A 16064-nucleotide genomic window follows, 5' to 3' on the forward strand; every position below is an offset into this window, starting at 1 on the left:
AATGGCTAAGTGTGGTAGTTAACTCTTAGTTTCCACAGATGTGCCTGGCCTGTCAAGTTCTTCAGAATTGCCTTGCTTTATTTTGCAGATTTCCAAAATCTGTAGTTTTTTTCTTATTTTATCCTATGCCAGTATGCTATCTCTTGCACTATGAGTATTTACTTTATCCAGTATCCTTTGTTATGACACCTTATTAAAGCTCTTATGAAGTCTACACTCAGTGCCCACTTTATTATGTACCTTCTGCATCTAATAAAGTGGCCACTGAGTGTATATTTGTAGTCTTGTGCTGCTGTAGCCCATCCACTTCAAGCTTCAACATGTTGTGCATTCAAATACGCCCTTCTGCACACCACTGCTGTAATGCATGGTTATTTGTTAGTTGCTTCCCTGTCAGTTTGAACAAGTCTGGCTGTTCTCCTCTGACCTTTCTCATTAACAAGACAATCACTGGATTTTTTTGTTTTTCACCTCATTCTAGAGACTCGTGTGCATGAAAATCCCCAACAATCAGCAGTTTCTGAGACACTCAAACTACCCTATCTGGCACCAACAATCATGACACAGTTAAATCACTAAGATCAGATTTCTTCCCTATTCTAATGTTTGGACTGAACAACAACTGAACCTCTTGACCATATCTGCATGCTTTTTTTGCATTGAATTGTGGCCACAGGATTGGCTGATTAGATATTTGCATTGATGAGCAGGTGTACATCAAGTGGACACAAAGTGTATGAACAATACTGTTCTTTTAGTTACCCTTTATTCATTGAATGTGCTCAAACACAATTACCTTTCACAATTGCGTGTTATGTCTGATTACCTTGTCTTTTTCTAATTGTCCTCTTCTGTCAACCTTAATAATACTTTTTCACAATTTTCCAATGACTTACAGTATTTTACTTATCTTGAAATTTCCTACTTTCTGACTCCCTTGCTTTTTGAATAAAGGAGTTACATTTGATATTTTGCAAAATGGAACCTTTCCCAAATCCAGAGTATTTTTGAAAATTAAAACCATCAACTATCAATTAAAGTCATCAAATATCTAGGTTGGTTTACTTTGAAGGGCTGTACTTACTAAAGTCAAGGTCTTAACTGGCCATGGCAGGGTATCAAGGTTGTTAAATTGATTCATTAATGTCACTTGTATCTAGGTTCAGTGAAAATCTTTGTTTTGCAAACCAACCATACAGATCATCACATCAATTGATTGGGAAAATATAAAGGAGAATAACAGAATGCAGAATAGTATTGTAGTTAGAGAAAGTACGCTGCAGGCGGACAATAATGTACAAAGCCATAACTAGGTAGACTGCGAGGTCAAGATATGTTTTCAATAGTGGACGAATCTCAAATGAGAGAACATACAAGATTGATAAGTGAGCTAAGTAAGAACAACTTTTTATTAACAGGGTGCTGAATCTCTGAAACTCTCTTTCCACTCTTACCTGTGAGTTTGACACAGAATTGAAATCTATGGGGAACTGTCACATAACACGAGGCGAGGCTTGGGCTGATCATAAAGTATTTTGGGATAGAACTGAGGGGTTTGGTGGCCTACTCCTGTTCCTTTTGTCTTAGAACTTTATATTCTTAACTCGTCGGCCAATTTTTTAAGTTACACAACTGAAACTAAGTATTTACAAAGGTCAAACAGAAATTATTTCTTGTAATAAAGCACATCATATATTTCACAGAAATGCCACAACCTGTAAGCAAATTAGGTCATTAGCCTCATTTTGCCACCTATGCCCAGAACACCATCTTAAAAAGACAAGTCACTGTCAGGAAGTCTGCAAGTCGCCACCATCCATCAGTAACAACTTTACATGATGTCTTCTTTTGGAAGAGGACAGCGAGGCTTGAGAGGAAGTGCGGCAGCGGCCATTTTCAAATTGTCCAATTGCTTCTCAGATCGGAGTTCTGAGAGGCGGGACTGCGCAGGCACGTGAAGGAGGCCCGGAAAGGAGGGAAGATATATAAAGAATGCCGCCTTAAGAAGCGGGCAGCTTCGTTTGCGGGCAGCAGAGTGAGCCGGGCGCAGAGTGTAGGGCTTGGGCTCAGGGGGCTTAGGCGGAAGAGGGCACAGTAGGCTTATCTTTTAGTTCTTGTATTTTCAGTTATTTGGGAGGTATGAGTGTGAGGGCAGCTTGTTGTTCTCGGTGTCAGATGTGGGAGATCCTGGAGTCTCCGAGCCTCCCGGACGTCCACATCTGCGCCAGGTGCGCCGAACTGCAGCTCCTGAGGGACCGAGTTAGGGAACTGGAGCTGCAGCTCGATGACCTTCGCCTGGTCAGGGAGAGTGAGGAGGTGATAGAGAGGAGTTACAGGCAGGTGGTCACTCCGGGACCACGGGAGGCAGATAGGTGGGTTACAGTCAGGAAGGGGAAGAGGCAGGTACTAGAGAGTACCCCAGTGGCTGTACCCTTTGACAATAAGTACTCATGTTTGAGTACTGTTGGGGGGGACAGCCTACCTGGTGGGAGTGACAGTGGCCGAGCCTCCGGCACAGAGGGCGGCCCTGTAGCTCAGAAGGGTAGGGTTAGAAGAAAGAGGTCCATAGTAATAGGGGACTCAATAGTCAGGGGCTCAGACAGGCGTTTCTGTGGAGGTGACCGGGAGTCCCGGATGGTAATTTGCCTCCCTGGTGCCAGGGTTCAGGACGTTTCTGATCGCGTCCAAGATATCCTGAAGTGGGAGGGTGAAGAGCCAGAGGTCGTGGTACATGTAGGTACCAATGACATAGGAAGGAAAGGGGAAGAGGTCCTGAAACGAGAGTATAGGGAGTTAGGAAGGCAGTTAAGAAGAAGGACTGCAAAGGTAGTAATCTCGGGATTACTGCCTGTGCCACGCGACAGTGAGAGTAGGAATAGAATTAGGTGGAGGATGAATGCGTGGCTGTGGGATTGGAGCAGGGGGCAGGGATTCAAGTTTCTGGATCATTGGGACCTCTTCTGGGGCAGGAGTGACCTGTTCAAGAAGGACGGGTTACACTTGAATCGTGGGGGGACCAATATCCTAGCAGGGAGGTTTGCTAGGGCTACAGGGCGGACTTTAAACTAGTAAGATGGGGGGGGCGGGAGACTATTTGAGGAGACTATGGGAGAGGAGGTTAGTTCACCAGTGGAGCAAGTAAATAGACAGTGTGTGAGGGAGGAAAGGCAGGTGATGGAGAAGGGATGCGCTCAGCCCAAAGATGTAGGGGAGAAGAAAGAAAAGGATAATAAATTTGAATGCATTGTTAGGGATGGAAAGAGAGGAGGAGATGGAGAGTATCTTAAATGTATCTATTTTAATGCTAGGAGCATTGTAAGAAAGGTGGATGAGCTTAAAGCGTGGATTGATACCTGGAATTATGATGTTGTAGCTATTAGTGAAACATGGTTGCAGGAAGGGTGTGATTGGCAACTAAATATTCCTGGATTTAGTTGCTTCAGGTGTGATAGAGTAGGAGGGGCCAGAGGAGGAGGTGTTGCATTGCTTGTCTGAGAAAATCTTATGGCGGTGCTTTGGAAGGATAGATTAGAGAGCTCCTCTAGGGAGGCCATTTGGGTGGAATTGAAGAATGGGAAAGGTGCAGTAACACTGATAGGAGTGTATTATAGGCCACCTAATGGAGAGCGTGAGTTGGAAGAGCAAATGTGTAAGGAGATAGCAGATATTTGTAGTAAACACAAGGTGGTGATTGTGGGAGATTTTAATTTTCCACACGTAGACTGGAAAGCTCATTCTGTAAAAGGGCTGGATGGTTTAGAGTTTGTTAAATGTGTGCAGGATAGTTTTTTGCAACAATACATAGAAGTACCGATTAGAGTTGGGGCAGTGTTGGATCTCCTGTTAGGGAATGCGATAGGTCAGCTGACAGATGTATGTGTTGGGGAGCACTTCGGGTCCAGTGATCACAATAGCATTAGCTTCAATATAATTATGGAGAAGGACAGGACTGGACCTAGAGTTGAGATTTTTGATTGGAGAAAGGCTAATTTTGAGGGGATGCGAAGGGATTTAGAGAGAGTGGATTGGGTCAAGTTGTTTTATGGGAAGGATGTAATAGAGAAATGGAGGTCATTTAAGGGTGAAATTATGAGGGTACAGAATTTTTATGTTCCTGTTAGGGTGAAAGGAAAGGTTAAAGGTTTGAGAGCACCATGGTTTTCAAGGGATATTAGAAATTTGGTTCAGAAAAAGAGGGATGTCTACAATAGTTATAGGCAGCATGGAGTAAAGGAATTGCTTGAAGAATATAAAGAATGTAAAAGGAATCTTAAGAAAGAGATTAGAAAAGCTAAAAGAAGATACAAGGTTGGTTTGGCAAATAAGGTGAAAGTAAATCCGAAAGGTTTCTACGGTTATATTAAAAGCAAGAGGATAGTGAGGGATAAAATTGGCCCCTTAGAGAATCAGAGTGGTCAGCTATGTGTGGAACCGAAGGAGATGGGAGAGATTTTGAATGATTTCTTCTCTTCGGTATTCACTAAGGAGAAGGATATTGAATTGTCTAAGGTGTGGGAAACAAGTAAGGAAGTTATGGAACCTATGACAATTAAAGAGGTGGAGGTACTGGCGCTTTTAAGAAATTTAAAAGTGGATAAATCTCCGGGTCCTGACAGGATATTCCCCAGGACCTTGAGGGAAGTTTGTGTAGAAATAGCAGGAGCTCTGACGGAGATCTTTAATATGTCATTAGAAACGGGGATTGTGCCGGAGGATTGGCGTATTGCTCATGTGGTTCCATTGTTTAAAAAGGGTTCTAGAAGGAAGCCTAGCAATTATAGACCTGTCAGTTTGACATCAGTGGTGGGTAAATTAATGGAAAATATTCTTAGAGATAGTATTTATAATTATCTGGATAGACGGGATCTGATTAGAAGTAGCCAGCATGGATTTGTGCGTGGAAGGTCATGTTTGACAAACCTTATTGAATTTTTTGAAGAAGTTACGAGGAATGTTGACGAGGGTAAGGCAGTGGATGTAGTCTATATGGACTTCAGCAAAGCCTTTGACAAAGTTCCACATGGAAGGTTAGTTAAGAAGGTTCAGTCGTTAGGTATTAATGCTGGAGTAATAAAATGGATTCAACAGTGGCTAGATGGGAGATGCCAGAGAGTAGTGGTGGATAATTGTTTATCGGGATGGAGGCCGATGACTAGCGGGGTGCCTCAGGGATCTGTTTTGGGCCCAATGTTGTTTGTAATAGACATAAATGATCTGGATGATGGGGTGGTAAATTGGATTAGTAAGTATGCCGATGATACTAAGGTAGGAGGTGTTGTGGATAATGAGGTGGATTTTCAAAGCTTGCAGGGAGATTTATGCCGGTTAGAAGAATGGGCTGAACGTTGGCAGATGGAGTTTAATGCTGAGAAGTGTGAGGTTCTACATTTTGGCAGGAATAATCCAAATAGAACATACAGAGTAAATGGTAGGGCATTGAGGAATGCAGAGGAACAGAGAGATCTAGGAATAATTGTGCATAGTTCCCTGAAAGTGGAGTCTCATGTAGATAGGGTGGTGAAGAGGGCTTTTGGAACCCTGGCCTTTATAAATCATTGAGTACAGAAGTTGGGATGTAATGCTAAAGTTGTACAAGGCATTGGTAAGGCCAAATTTGGAATATTGTGTGCAGTTCTGGTCACCGAATTATAGGAAAGATATCAATAAATTAGAGAGAGTGCAGAGACGATTTACTAGGATGTTACCTGGGTTTCAGCAATTAAGTTACAGAGAAAGGTTGAACAAGTTAGGTCTCTATTCATTGGAGCGTAGAAGGTTGAGGGGGGATCTGATCGAGGTATTTAAAATTTTGAGAGGGATAGATAGAGTTGACGTGAACAGGCTGTTTCCATTGAGAGTACGGGAGATTCAAACTAGAGGACATGATTTGAGAGTTAGGGGGCAGAAGTTTAAGGAAAACACGAGGGGGTATTTCTTTACTCAAAGAGTGATAGCTGTGTGGAATGAGCTTCCTGGAGAAGTAGTAGAGGCCAGTTCAGTTGTGTCATTTAGGGTAAAATTGGATAGTTATATGGACAGGAAAGGAGTGGAGGGTTATGGGCTGAGTGCGGGTAGGTGGGACTAGGTGAGATTAAGGGTTCAGCACGGACTAGGAGGGCCAAGATGGCCTGTTTCCGTGCTGTGATTGTTATATATGTTATATCAGTAAACACAAGAGCAGTTCCAATACTCCCTAGCTTGGACTTAATGTAGCAGAAACTGAGGCTAATTGGGACCAGCCCTAAATTTTGAACTTATCTCAACATTCGCCATGATCGCAAATCTGACATGAAACTTACCATTGACAAAGACTGCAAATCGTAAGAACAACAAGTAACGTTCTCCTTCAATAGGATTCCAGCCAATATCAGGATAACCTTTGGCCACTAGCATTGGGCAGCTCTGTAAGCCACATGCAGCAAGATAGGTTACCACCTGTCGAATGGAAGCATTCATCTGTTATTTATACCACTTTTATAATTGAAACAATATATATTGTCATTACCTTATTTAACATTTTCAACTTGTAACATTATAATAAGACACTTGAAAGTTAATGATCTCAGCCAAAAAATATTGTTATTACTCTTCAGGCATTGTACTTGGAGAGACGTCCTTGTGAACATAACCTTCATTAGTTTCATCTGCACATTTGTTCAGATTATTCACATTTTAGCTTACGCTGTTGTAACTAATTCAATAAGCTAACGAGATGCTTTGTCCTAGCTCATAACAATGGAACCTTACTATATGCTGGGGAAGACCTGCACTCGTTTTATGCCAAACACAAGAAAATCTGCAGATCCTGGAGATCCAAAGCAACACGCGCATAATGCTGTACGAGCTCAGCAGGCCAGGCATCATCTATGGAAAAGAGTAGACCTTCATCGGGGTCTCGGCTTGAAACATCGACTGTTTACTCTTTCCCACAGGTTCCTCCAGCATGTTGTGGGTGTTGCTTTGCTTTGTGCTACCTTGAACAAAAAGCACAATGTCAAAATGGCACCTTCATCTTAAACCCATGATACCACTCTGTGCCTTCAATTTCCAAATTCTCTTATCTTTTATTTGAGAAAATGGTGTTCCCCTCTTGCAAGCTTCTTCCAATGGTGTTTTGGGAATCCCACTCATCATACCACATCATGAATTTTAGGTTGGTGCCAAAGAGCAGGTTAAATAAATACTCAAATTAACAGTGCCACAAGAAATAAAGCACCCAAAAATAAACAACATGAATTAAAGCACACCAACAAGAAAGCATGTATTAAAACTCTGCTGCTTACTGCTGTGTGGAGTGAAGCAAAAATGATGCACCCAGACATTCCAAAGCCCATCAACGCTTTTCACACAAGTTCTTAAGTTGAATTAGTCCCTAAGATGATTCAGAGTATTGAAATGTACAATACCCTTAGAGAATAAGACCATATATTTTGGATATATACCTCAAGAATGGTTGAAAAGAGATAAATATTTAATGAACATACTGTTGGTGGCTGGTAAAAAGACTCTTACTAGGAAATGGTTATCACAGGAGAGCCCAACTTTGAACGCATGGATGGAAATTACAATGGACATTTACAAAATGGAGAAGATAACAGCATTTGTTAATCATAAGCTGGAACAATTTGATTCATACTGGGAAAAATGGTTTAACTACATAATGCCTCATAGTCCTGATTTTGTTCTCACAAATCAATGAATATGTTGTAAAAAAAGATTACTCCCTAATTGTACATAGTTGTTTCCTTTTGCTTGTTTTTTCTTTCTGCTCTTTTCTATAAGTGTGTACCTCAGATAAATAATTTGTGGAGATTTGTGATATATATGATTATATCACATATATGTACAATGTCTGAAATACATCTTATGGAAATGTTTGTTTGATGATGAACTTCAATAAAAAATAAATTACAAAAAAAAAGAAATGTACCAAGGGTCCTCCTGAAATGCTTCAGATATAAGAAGATCAACGTAAGTGATATTGACCCTATATTAGCGGAATTACCTTTTCCAAATCAGGTTCCTGCAAGTCAAGTGACAGCTCGTTGTTGTCCATCACTGAGGCGGCTGCCACATCTAGAGGAGTGGAACCTCGCATACTAGGGGATGCTGTTTGGAAAGAGTAAGTGCATTTACAATAATATAATTTCCATTGCTGTCAACAAACCAAAATAACTGTTAACAATGTATGACCACAGTCTAGACATTGTTCCAAAGCCCTCATCCACTCCAGGAACTGCATTTGCAGTTCAGTCATTCATACAGCAGAGGGCAGCCTCTCCTATATGTGCGTGTGGAGAAGGGTTATCTTCATTTTCAACAAAAGTATGAGAATACAATTCCAATGTCAAATTCACAAACCAACTTTGGCACCTGTCATTATGGGCCACTCCCAAATGCTATTTTCCACTTAATACCAATAGCATTATCACTAGTATTCAATAATAATGGGAGAAGATCCTGCTGTTGACTACTGCTACTTTTTAAGATATTCTTAGAAATATAATCAACACTGAAAGCTGTGTTAAGTATGACATGCCAAAGAAAGAAACTTGATAAAAGAGCTATTGATATAGCCCTGTGCCTTATGAACAGTTCAGAAATGAACCAGCATAACAGTAAAACAATGGACCAACTAAACTTGAATGTTTTGTTTTGCAAAGCATGTTCTAATGTGAAAGTGCGAAAGTATTAAAAGTAGCTTCCAAAATACTTCAATGCAATTTAAAAAAAAAGAATCTCTGGCAAACATAAATGCAGAAACTGTAGAACTTGTGTACTCCTGGCCCATTAGCTCAAGGTTAATGCTGTGACACCTATCTGTTCACATGAAACGATCTCATCAGTTAAAATTAAACTAGGTACCCAGTCCAACACTGCTATTTTCCAACAAGTAACTGAGATGATCAAACATGGCCTTCTGGTTCTGGCGGCTGATGCGGCAGAAGTAACACAGGAATCGACAGCAGCTTGCCACCATCTCAGGGAAAGCAATCTCCTATGCAGAGGCAATAAAAAGATTTTAGAAAGTGCCTGCTGAAACTAAAATGCAAACAAAACTTCAAATACCGACGCAAAGGCAAAAGTACTGCAGATGCCGAAAATCTGGAGAAATGGTGGAAAGTTTGAAATGTGAGGAGACAGTGATAGGTTAAGAGAAATGTCAAAACATTGACAAATGGTGCATAATATGGGGAAATGTGATATTGCTCATTTTGTAGCGAGAAGAACAGAGTTTTATTTGAATTGAGGAAATAAACTGCAAAAGCACTAACATAAGGGACTTGGGGATTCTTGTGCATGAAATACAAAAAGCCAGCAGACAAACGCAGCAAGTTATAGGGAAGGCCATAAATGTTGCCACTTATTTCAACTTATAAACATAGAGCAGTGTTATTGCAACTATATAAAGCACTGGAGTACTGAGCCTCGAAATGATGAGAACTATTATATTATTGGAGATGGGCCAGAGGAGTTTCACCAATTTGATCCTGTATACGGAGCGATTGTTGTACGAGGAAAAGTTAAGCATACCGGGGCTCTACTCAACAGAGTTCAGAAGAATGAGAGGTGATCTTAATGAAACATGTATGTCTCTAAGCGGACAGGACAACATAAATGCTGAAAAATGCTTCCTCTTATGGGAGAGATTTGAACTGAGCATGGACTCAGGGTATGAATGAATGAATGAATGTATGAAATTTTTATTTTGGTCAGTACAAACATAACAACAAGCATAATTTTCAACAATGATTTCATAAAACAAAATTAAATAATAAAAGTCTTTAAAACAGACGAAAAGGGTGTAGGTTGAAGCTACAGCTTATTATGCCTACTCCTCTTACTTATACAAAAACATATTTGGCATCGATCATCACATCAAAACAAAAAACGTCATAATCTTTTAACACAAAATCCAATTCCAAGTATCATTTATTTACTTTACTCCCATTTATTTTAAATCATGTATTTTATATTTGTTCTTTAAATTAATTTTAAATAATTTTTTAAACTTGTTAAATGTGGTGCATGTTTTTAAATTCTCACTACATCTGTTCCATAGATTCACCCCTCTGACTGAAATACAATGATTTTTTACATTTGTTCTTATCCTTTGTTTTTGAAATATACATGTACCTCTCAAACCATGTTGACTTTCTCTCATTTTAAACAACCTTTGGATACTTTGTGGGAACTGTCCATTTTTTACTTTATACATAATTTGTATTATTTAAAAATCTACGAAATCTTTGAATTTTAAAGTAATTAGTTGAATAAATAGTGGATTGGTTGGCTCATAATAACTTGTCTTATTTACAATTCGTATGGCTTTCTTCTGGAGTAGAAAAATTGAGTTTGTATTGGTTTTGCATGTATTTCCCCATACCTCTACACAGTAAGTCATGTATAAGTGAACAGCATAATGTATAGAAAGATGCCTGATTTAAGAATTCTTGCAACTGGGATGAGGATCGAGTCTTTGAAATTCCTTACCAGTTACATGTACAGTCTTTGTGTATATTTAAGGCTGAGGTAGGTAAGCTCTAATTAGCAAGGGAATCAAGGTTTATCAGGAAAGTGGACTTGAAGAACATTAAATCTTATTGAATGGCAGAACAAGCCAGCCAAGATGGCGGTGAGACGCAGTGGCCACTCCAGGATGAATATCTGTTATCTGTCAAGTAGGATGCCATGTACAATCCTGATTTGATGGAGGCGGACGTGTGAAGCACGGAGGAACACCTGGTGAAACTTTTGAAATGCTTGTTTCACTGCCGCTGCTACTGTGCAATCGAAAAATCTCTGGGAGGAAGGCCCCGAATCCTTGGCTTTGCCTGTTGCTTGGCGGCCGGTGCCCCCGTGCCGGGGTCATAGCGCTCGGCAGAGATGGTGCTCGGTGTTGGAGGGCTGGTCAGAGGCTCAAAGTTTTCGGACAGACTCGGAGTTGGCTGTGGTTGGAGCTCCCAAAGTGCTGTATCAGCAGGCTGTGGCGCTGGAGGTTCATGACAGGAAGAGTTTTTTCTTCCTTCTACCATCTGCGTGAGATGATGGGCTGTCGGGACTTTGAGACTTTCTTTTAAATCGTGCCATGGACTGCTCTTTACCAGATTATGGTATTAGTTTCAACAGTGCAAAGCATGTGTTATAATTATGTGGTCTTTGTCAGTTAGTCTTTTATCAATTATGGTATCGTCTGCACTGTTGAAACTATATGTTAACTATATGTAATCTATGTGGTTTTGTGTAGGTCTTGTAGCTTTAGGTTTGTCTGATGGGTTTGTAGTTCCTTTCCGGGGAACGTGCTAAGACGGTAGCGCGATATCGATACGCAGCAGCCTCTCCGGACTCTGGATTGGGGATTACCAAACATTATGTGGTTTTTCTTGTGTGCTCTGTTTTGTGCTTTTTCGTGATATCATTCCGGAGAATGTTGTCTCAGTTTTTAACTGCATTGTATTTGTGGTTTATAAATGACAATAAACTTAATCTGAATCTGAACAAGCTTGATGATCTGAATGGCCTACTCCTGGTGCCACAGTTATTATGTAATGGAATGCAAGAAACACTCATGCAGTTTAGGTTTGCTCTTGTGCAGAGAGAAACACAGTTAATTCTTAAAGTTGATGAGCTTTCATCAGAACTCTATTATTTTGATTGAGGATTTGTATACATTTGAAATCCACCTTGCTTGTGGATGAAGGTGGATTTAGAAATGAGTCAGTCTTCATTACTAAATCCACCTTTATCACAAAAACAAATTAGAAGAAAAATAGTTGTAAAATTTTGACTTTGGTTTAGAATATCTATTTCAGAGGGAGATTCTTCTCAGAAGTACCAACTGCCAGTTTTCTAATTTAAGGAGAGAAAATGAATTGTCCTGAAAACAGCTTTAAGATGATCTTTTGCACAAACATTTTAAAGGTGAACTTCAATGGTGTTGGAAGTCCTCTCTCTCAAAGTAGTAGATTTTGATTTTACACAAGTGTAAAGCTGAAAATACAAATTGGCAGAGGCTTATTGTAAGTTTCTCTTCTCTTCCATTTAATTAACTTTTTTTTCATATGATTAGTTAATTGCAAACTTTTGCTGAAGCTGGGATTTGAACTTAGGTTCGCAGACACTATTTCCTTTAACATAATTAAAATGTACCCACTTAGTTTCATGAGTCAATCTAATTACCTCCTCTGTTTCTGCCAGACCTTGTTATTTAAGCAAGCTCATCTTACTGACAGTTAGAAATTGTAGCGGATAGCATGGGAACGCTGAACAGAAATCTGAAAGGATTTGCTAGACTTGAACCTTATGTTATAATACAACCAATGCAAACAGCAGCAAGATCCAGGTAAGATTTAAAAACAGACTGGCAAGAGTGTAATAACCACCAATACAAGTGCCAGGAAATAACTATCACCAGCAGAATGGGTCTTAACACCTCCTTTATTATTTGACCGCATTACCATTGCCAAGTCTCGCAACGTTACAGTCCTGGAGTTACCAGTGAACAGAAAAGTTAGTGGATTAGCCACATAAATATTGTATCCACTATGACTAGAGCAAGCCAGAAGCTTGATACTCGGTGGGAATTTGGCCTTTCTACAGTTTATACAGCATGTCAGGAAAGCCATAGAACAATGTTCACATGCCTGAATGAATACACCTTCAATAATGCTCAAGTACTTTGATCACTTCAGTATAATTAATCTAGCTTCTGATATATATTGATGACTTGAGTGTGAATGTATAAATATAAGTTTGCAAATGACACAAATATTGATAGTGGTGTTTATAGTAGGGATGGTTGTCTAAGGCCACAGCAGGATATTGTCAGAAGTTGAGCAGAGCACTAGCAGGTGGAAGTAATTCATAACAAATACAAGGTGATATACTTGGTAAGTCAGTTAAGACTAGGACCAATACAATAGAGGGTAGGGACCGAAAGAGTGTTGATGAATAAGGAGATCATAGGAATCAAGTACATAATTCTCTATAAGTGGAAACAAGGGTGGATAGGATGGTGAAGGCATATGGATGTCTGCCTTCATGAGCTGTCTCTACTCTCTAAAACACTGACAGATGTCACACAAGTATCTAGTATATAGTTCTGAGGCATGCAGAAGCCCAACTGGAAATGCCTATTCATTCACATGTCATCCATCTTTTGAAAGATCTTAAACATTCTTCAATAGTTTGAAAATTTCCAATCGTTTATGCAGGGTTACAAGGAGCAGGGACAAGGGCAGTACAGTAGTGCAGCAGAAAGTTCTGCTGTCCCACCACTTCAGTGACCCAGGCTCCATCCTGCCCTCTCATGATGTCTATATGGAATTTGCATATTCTTTCACTGACAGCACTGGATTCCCTGAATGCCCTAGTTTTCTTACACATTCCAAAGATGTCAGGGCTAGTAACTTAATTGATTACTGTAAATTACTGCTAGTTTCAAATGGAGAGAGTCAGCAGCTTCAAATTCCTGGGTGTTATTAATTCAGAGAATCTGTCCTGGGCCCTGCATGCGAGTGCCATTATGAAGAAAGCACAGTAGCACCTCTGCCTTCTGAGAAGTTTGTGAAGATTTGGCATGTCATCGAGAACTTTGACAAACTTTAATATATGTGTGGTGGAGAGTATATTGACTGATCACTGTTTCAGGAAAGCAGTATCTACCATCAAGGACACTCACCATCTACACCACGCTCTCTTCTTGTTACTGCTATCAAGAAGATGGTACAGGAGCTGTAGAAACCACACCACCAGGTTCAGGAACCGCTAGTACCCCTCAACTATCAGGGTCTTGAACCAGAGGGGATAATTTCACTCAACTTTGCTAGCCTCATCATTGAAATGTTCCCACAAACAATGGACTCACTTTCTAGGACTCTTCATCTCATGTTCCCATTATTTATTGTTAATTTATTAATATTATTATTTCTTTTTTTCTCTTTCTTTGTGTATTTGTACAGTTTGTAGTTATTTTTTGTTGTTGCCTGTCCTTTTGGGTGTGTTCTGTCAGTGACTCTATTGTGTTTCTTGAATTTAGTGTGATTATCTGCAAGAAATTGCATCTCAGGATTGTATATGGTGATATATATGAACTTTGATAATAAATTTACCTTGAACTTTAAATTAAGGTGGAGTTGATGGGCAGTGAGAGAGATTAGGAGAGAAATACATGAGGACATGAGACTGACAAATTTGTTCTGAAAGCTGGCATCGGCTCATTGGGCTGAATGGCTCCATTCTTTGTTGTAAGAAAATAAATAAAAGGTGAACCTTGTTTACAATTTTGCACAAGGCCAGTAAGTTGTTTATAGATTCAGACAAATGGAAGAGAGGATTCAATCCCAGTTTCCTGGACAGAGGAAGAGAATCATTGACAATAGTCTGTGGCGAAGGGACCTGAGAAGTTCTTGGCAATAGTTAATGGGCCAGAAGTACTGGGCACGACTCCAAGGAGCAAAGATTTACAATACATTGTATGGCAATGAAAAGCAATTGCACAATTCATATTGGATTAATAGAAGATCAATAATGAAAACTTAGACAGGTATTTAAATTTTAAAGCAAATCCCACCTGGGGATACTTAGTTCACTTCTCTCCACCAAATTACCTGTGATTTGTTTCCTCCAAGCACGCTCACCATGATGTCCATTACGGTCTCGTGCATCCCCAGCACTCGCATCAGGTTTGGATGCTGATAGAACACCTTATTGTTGATGATGTCCCTGAAGAACACAACCCATCGGATATTAGCACAGGAGAACACAATTTAAATATCATTTACCCAGAGTATGACCTGCTAATGCTGATTCCAATTTATTTGTTGAAACAATTTTTCTCACTTTCTCCCTGAAGATATTAGCTTTTCGCTGAGTCCACTTCCTCAACATGGACTGTCTTCTGTCACCTTCACCAATTAACCATTAATAAAGTGTCACTCCATAAGACATAGGAGCAGAATTAGGCCATTCAGCCATCGAGTCTGCTCCCCCATTCAATCATGGCTGATCCCAAATCCTATTCGACCCCATATACCTGCCTTCTCACCATATCCTTTGATGCCCTGACTGATCAGGAAATGATCAACTTCTGCCTTAAGTATACCCACAGTCTTGGCCTCCACCACAGTCTGTGGCAGAACATTTCACAGATTCACTACTCTTTGGCTAAAATAAAATCCTTCTTACCTCCATTCTAAAAGGGTGCCCCTCAATTTTGAGGCTGTGCCCTCTAGTTCTGGATATGCCCACTATAGGAAACATTCTCTCCACATCCACCCTTTCTAGTCCTTTCAACATTCGGTAGGTTTCAAAGAGATTCCACCCCCCCACCCCCAGGCATTCTTCTAAATTCCAGAAAGTATTAGCCCAAAGCTGCCAAACATTCCTATGTTAACCCCTTCATTCCTGGAATCATCCTCATGAACCTTCTCTGGACTCTCTCCAATGACAACACCCTTTCTGACATACGGGGCGCCAAAGAGCTTGGAAAAATAGAGGGCTATGCAGTTGGGTAATTCTAGGCAGATTTGAGAGTAGGTTACATGGTCAGCACAACACTGTGGGTCGAAGCGCCTGTAATGTGCTGTAGATTTTCTATGTTCTATGTAAAACTATTGGCAATACTCCAAGTGTGGCCTGACTAGTGTCTTATAAAGGCTCAGTATTATCTCCTTGCTTTTATATTCTATTTCCCTTGAAATAAATGCCAACATTGCATTTGCCTTCTTTACCACCGATTCAACCTGTAAATTAACCTTCTGGGAGTCTGGCACGAGGATTCCCAAGTCCCTCTGCATGTCTGATGTTTGAACCTTCTTCTCATTTAGATAATAGTCCGCACTATTGTTCTTTTTACCAAAATACATTATCATACATTTTCCAACACTGTATTCCATCTGGCACCTTTTTGCCCATTCTTCCAATTTGTCTAAGCATTGCTTCCTCAGCAGTACCTACCCCTCCACCTATCTTCATATCATCTGCAAACTTTGCTGCGAAGCCATCAATTCCATCATCCAAATCAATAACAGACAATGTGAAAAGTAGTGGTCTCAACACTGACT

General features: G+C 40.1%; 1 protein-coding gene across 1 annotated transcript in view; it reads right to left on the reverse strand.

Annotated features, from left to right (window-relative positions):
• The window catches only part of ryr3 (ryanodine receptor 3), a 375337-nt gene that overhangs the window by 157440 nt on the left and 201833 nt on the right, over positions 1–16064 (reverse strand). Inside the window, 4 exon segments of the mRNA XM_059955616.1 lie at positions 6300–6435; positions 8006–8109; positions 8866–8998; positions 14610–14724. Of these exon segments, the coding sequence (XP_059811599.1) occupies positions 6300–6435; positions 8006–8109; positions 8866–8998; positions 14610–14724 (488 nt within the window).

This window comes from Hypanus sabinus, chromosome 2, assembly GCF_030144855.1.
Source record: "Hypanus sabinus isolate sHypSab1 chromosome 2, sHypSab1.hap1, whole genome shotgun sequence".
Lineage (NCBI taxonomy): Eukaryota > Metazoa > Chordata > Chondrichthyes > Myliobatiformes > Dasyatidae > Hypanus > Hypanus sabinus.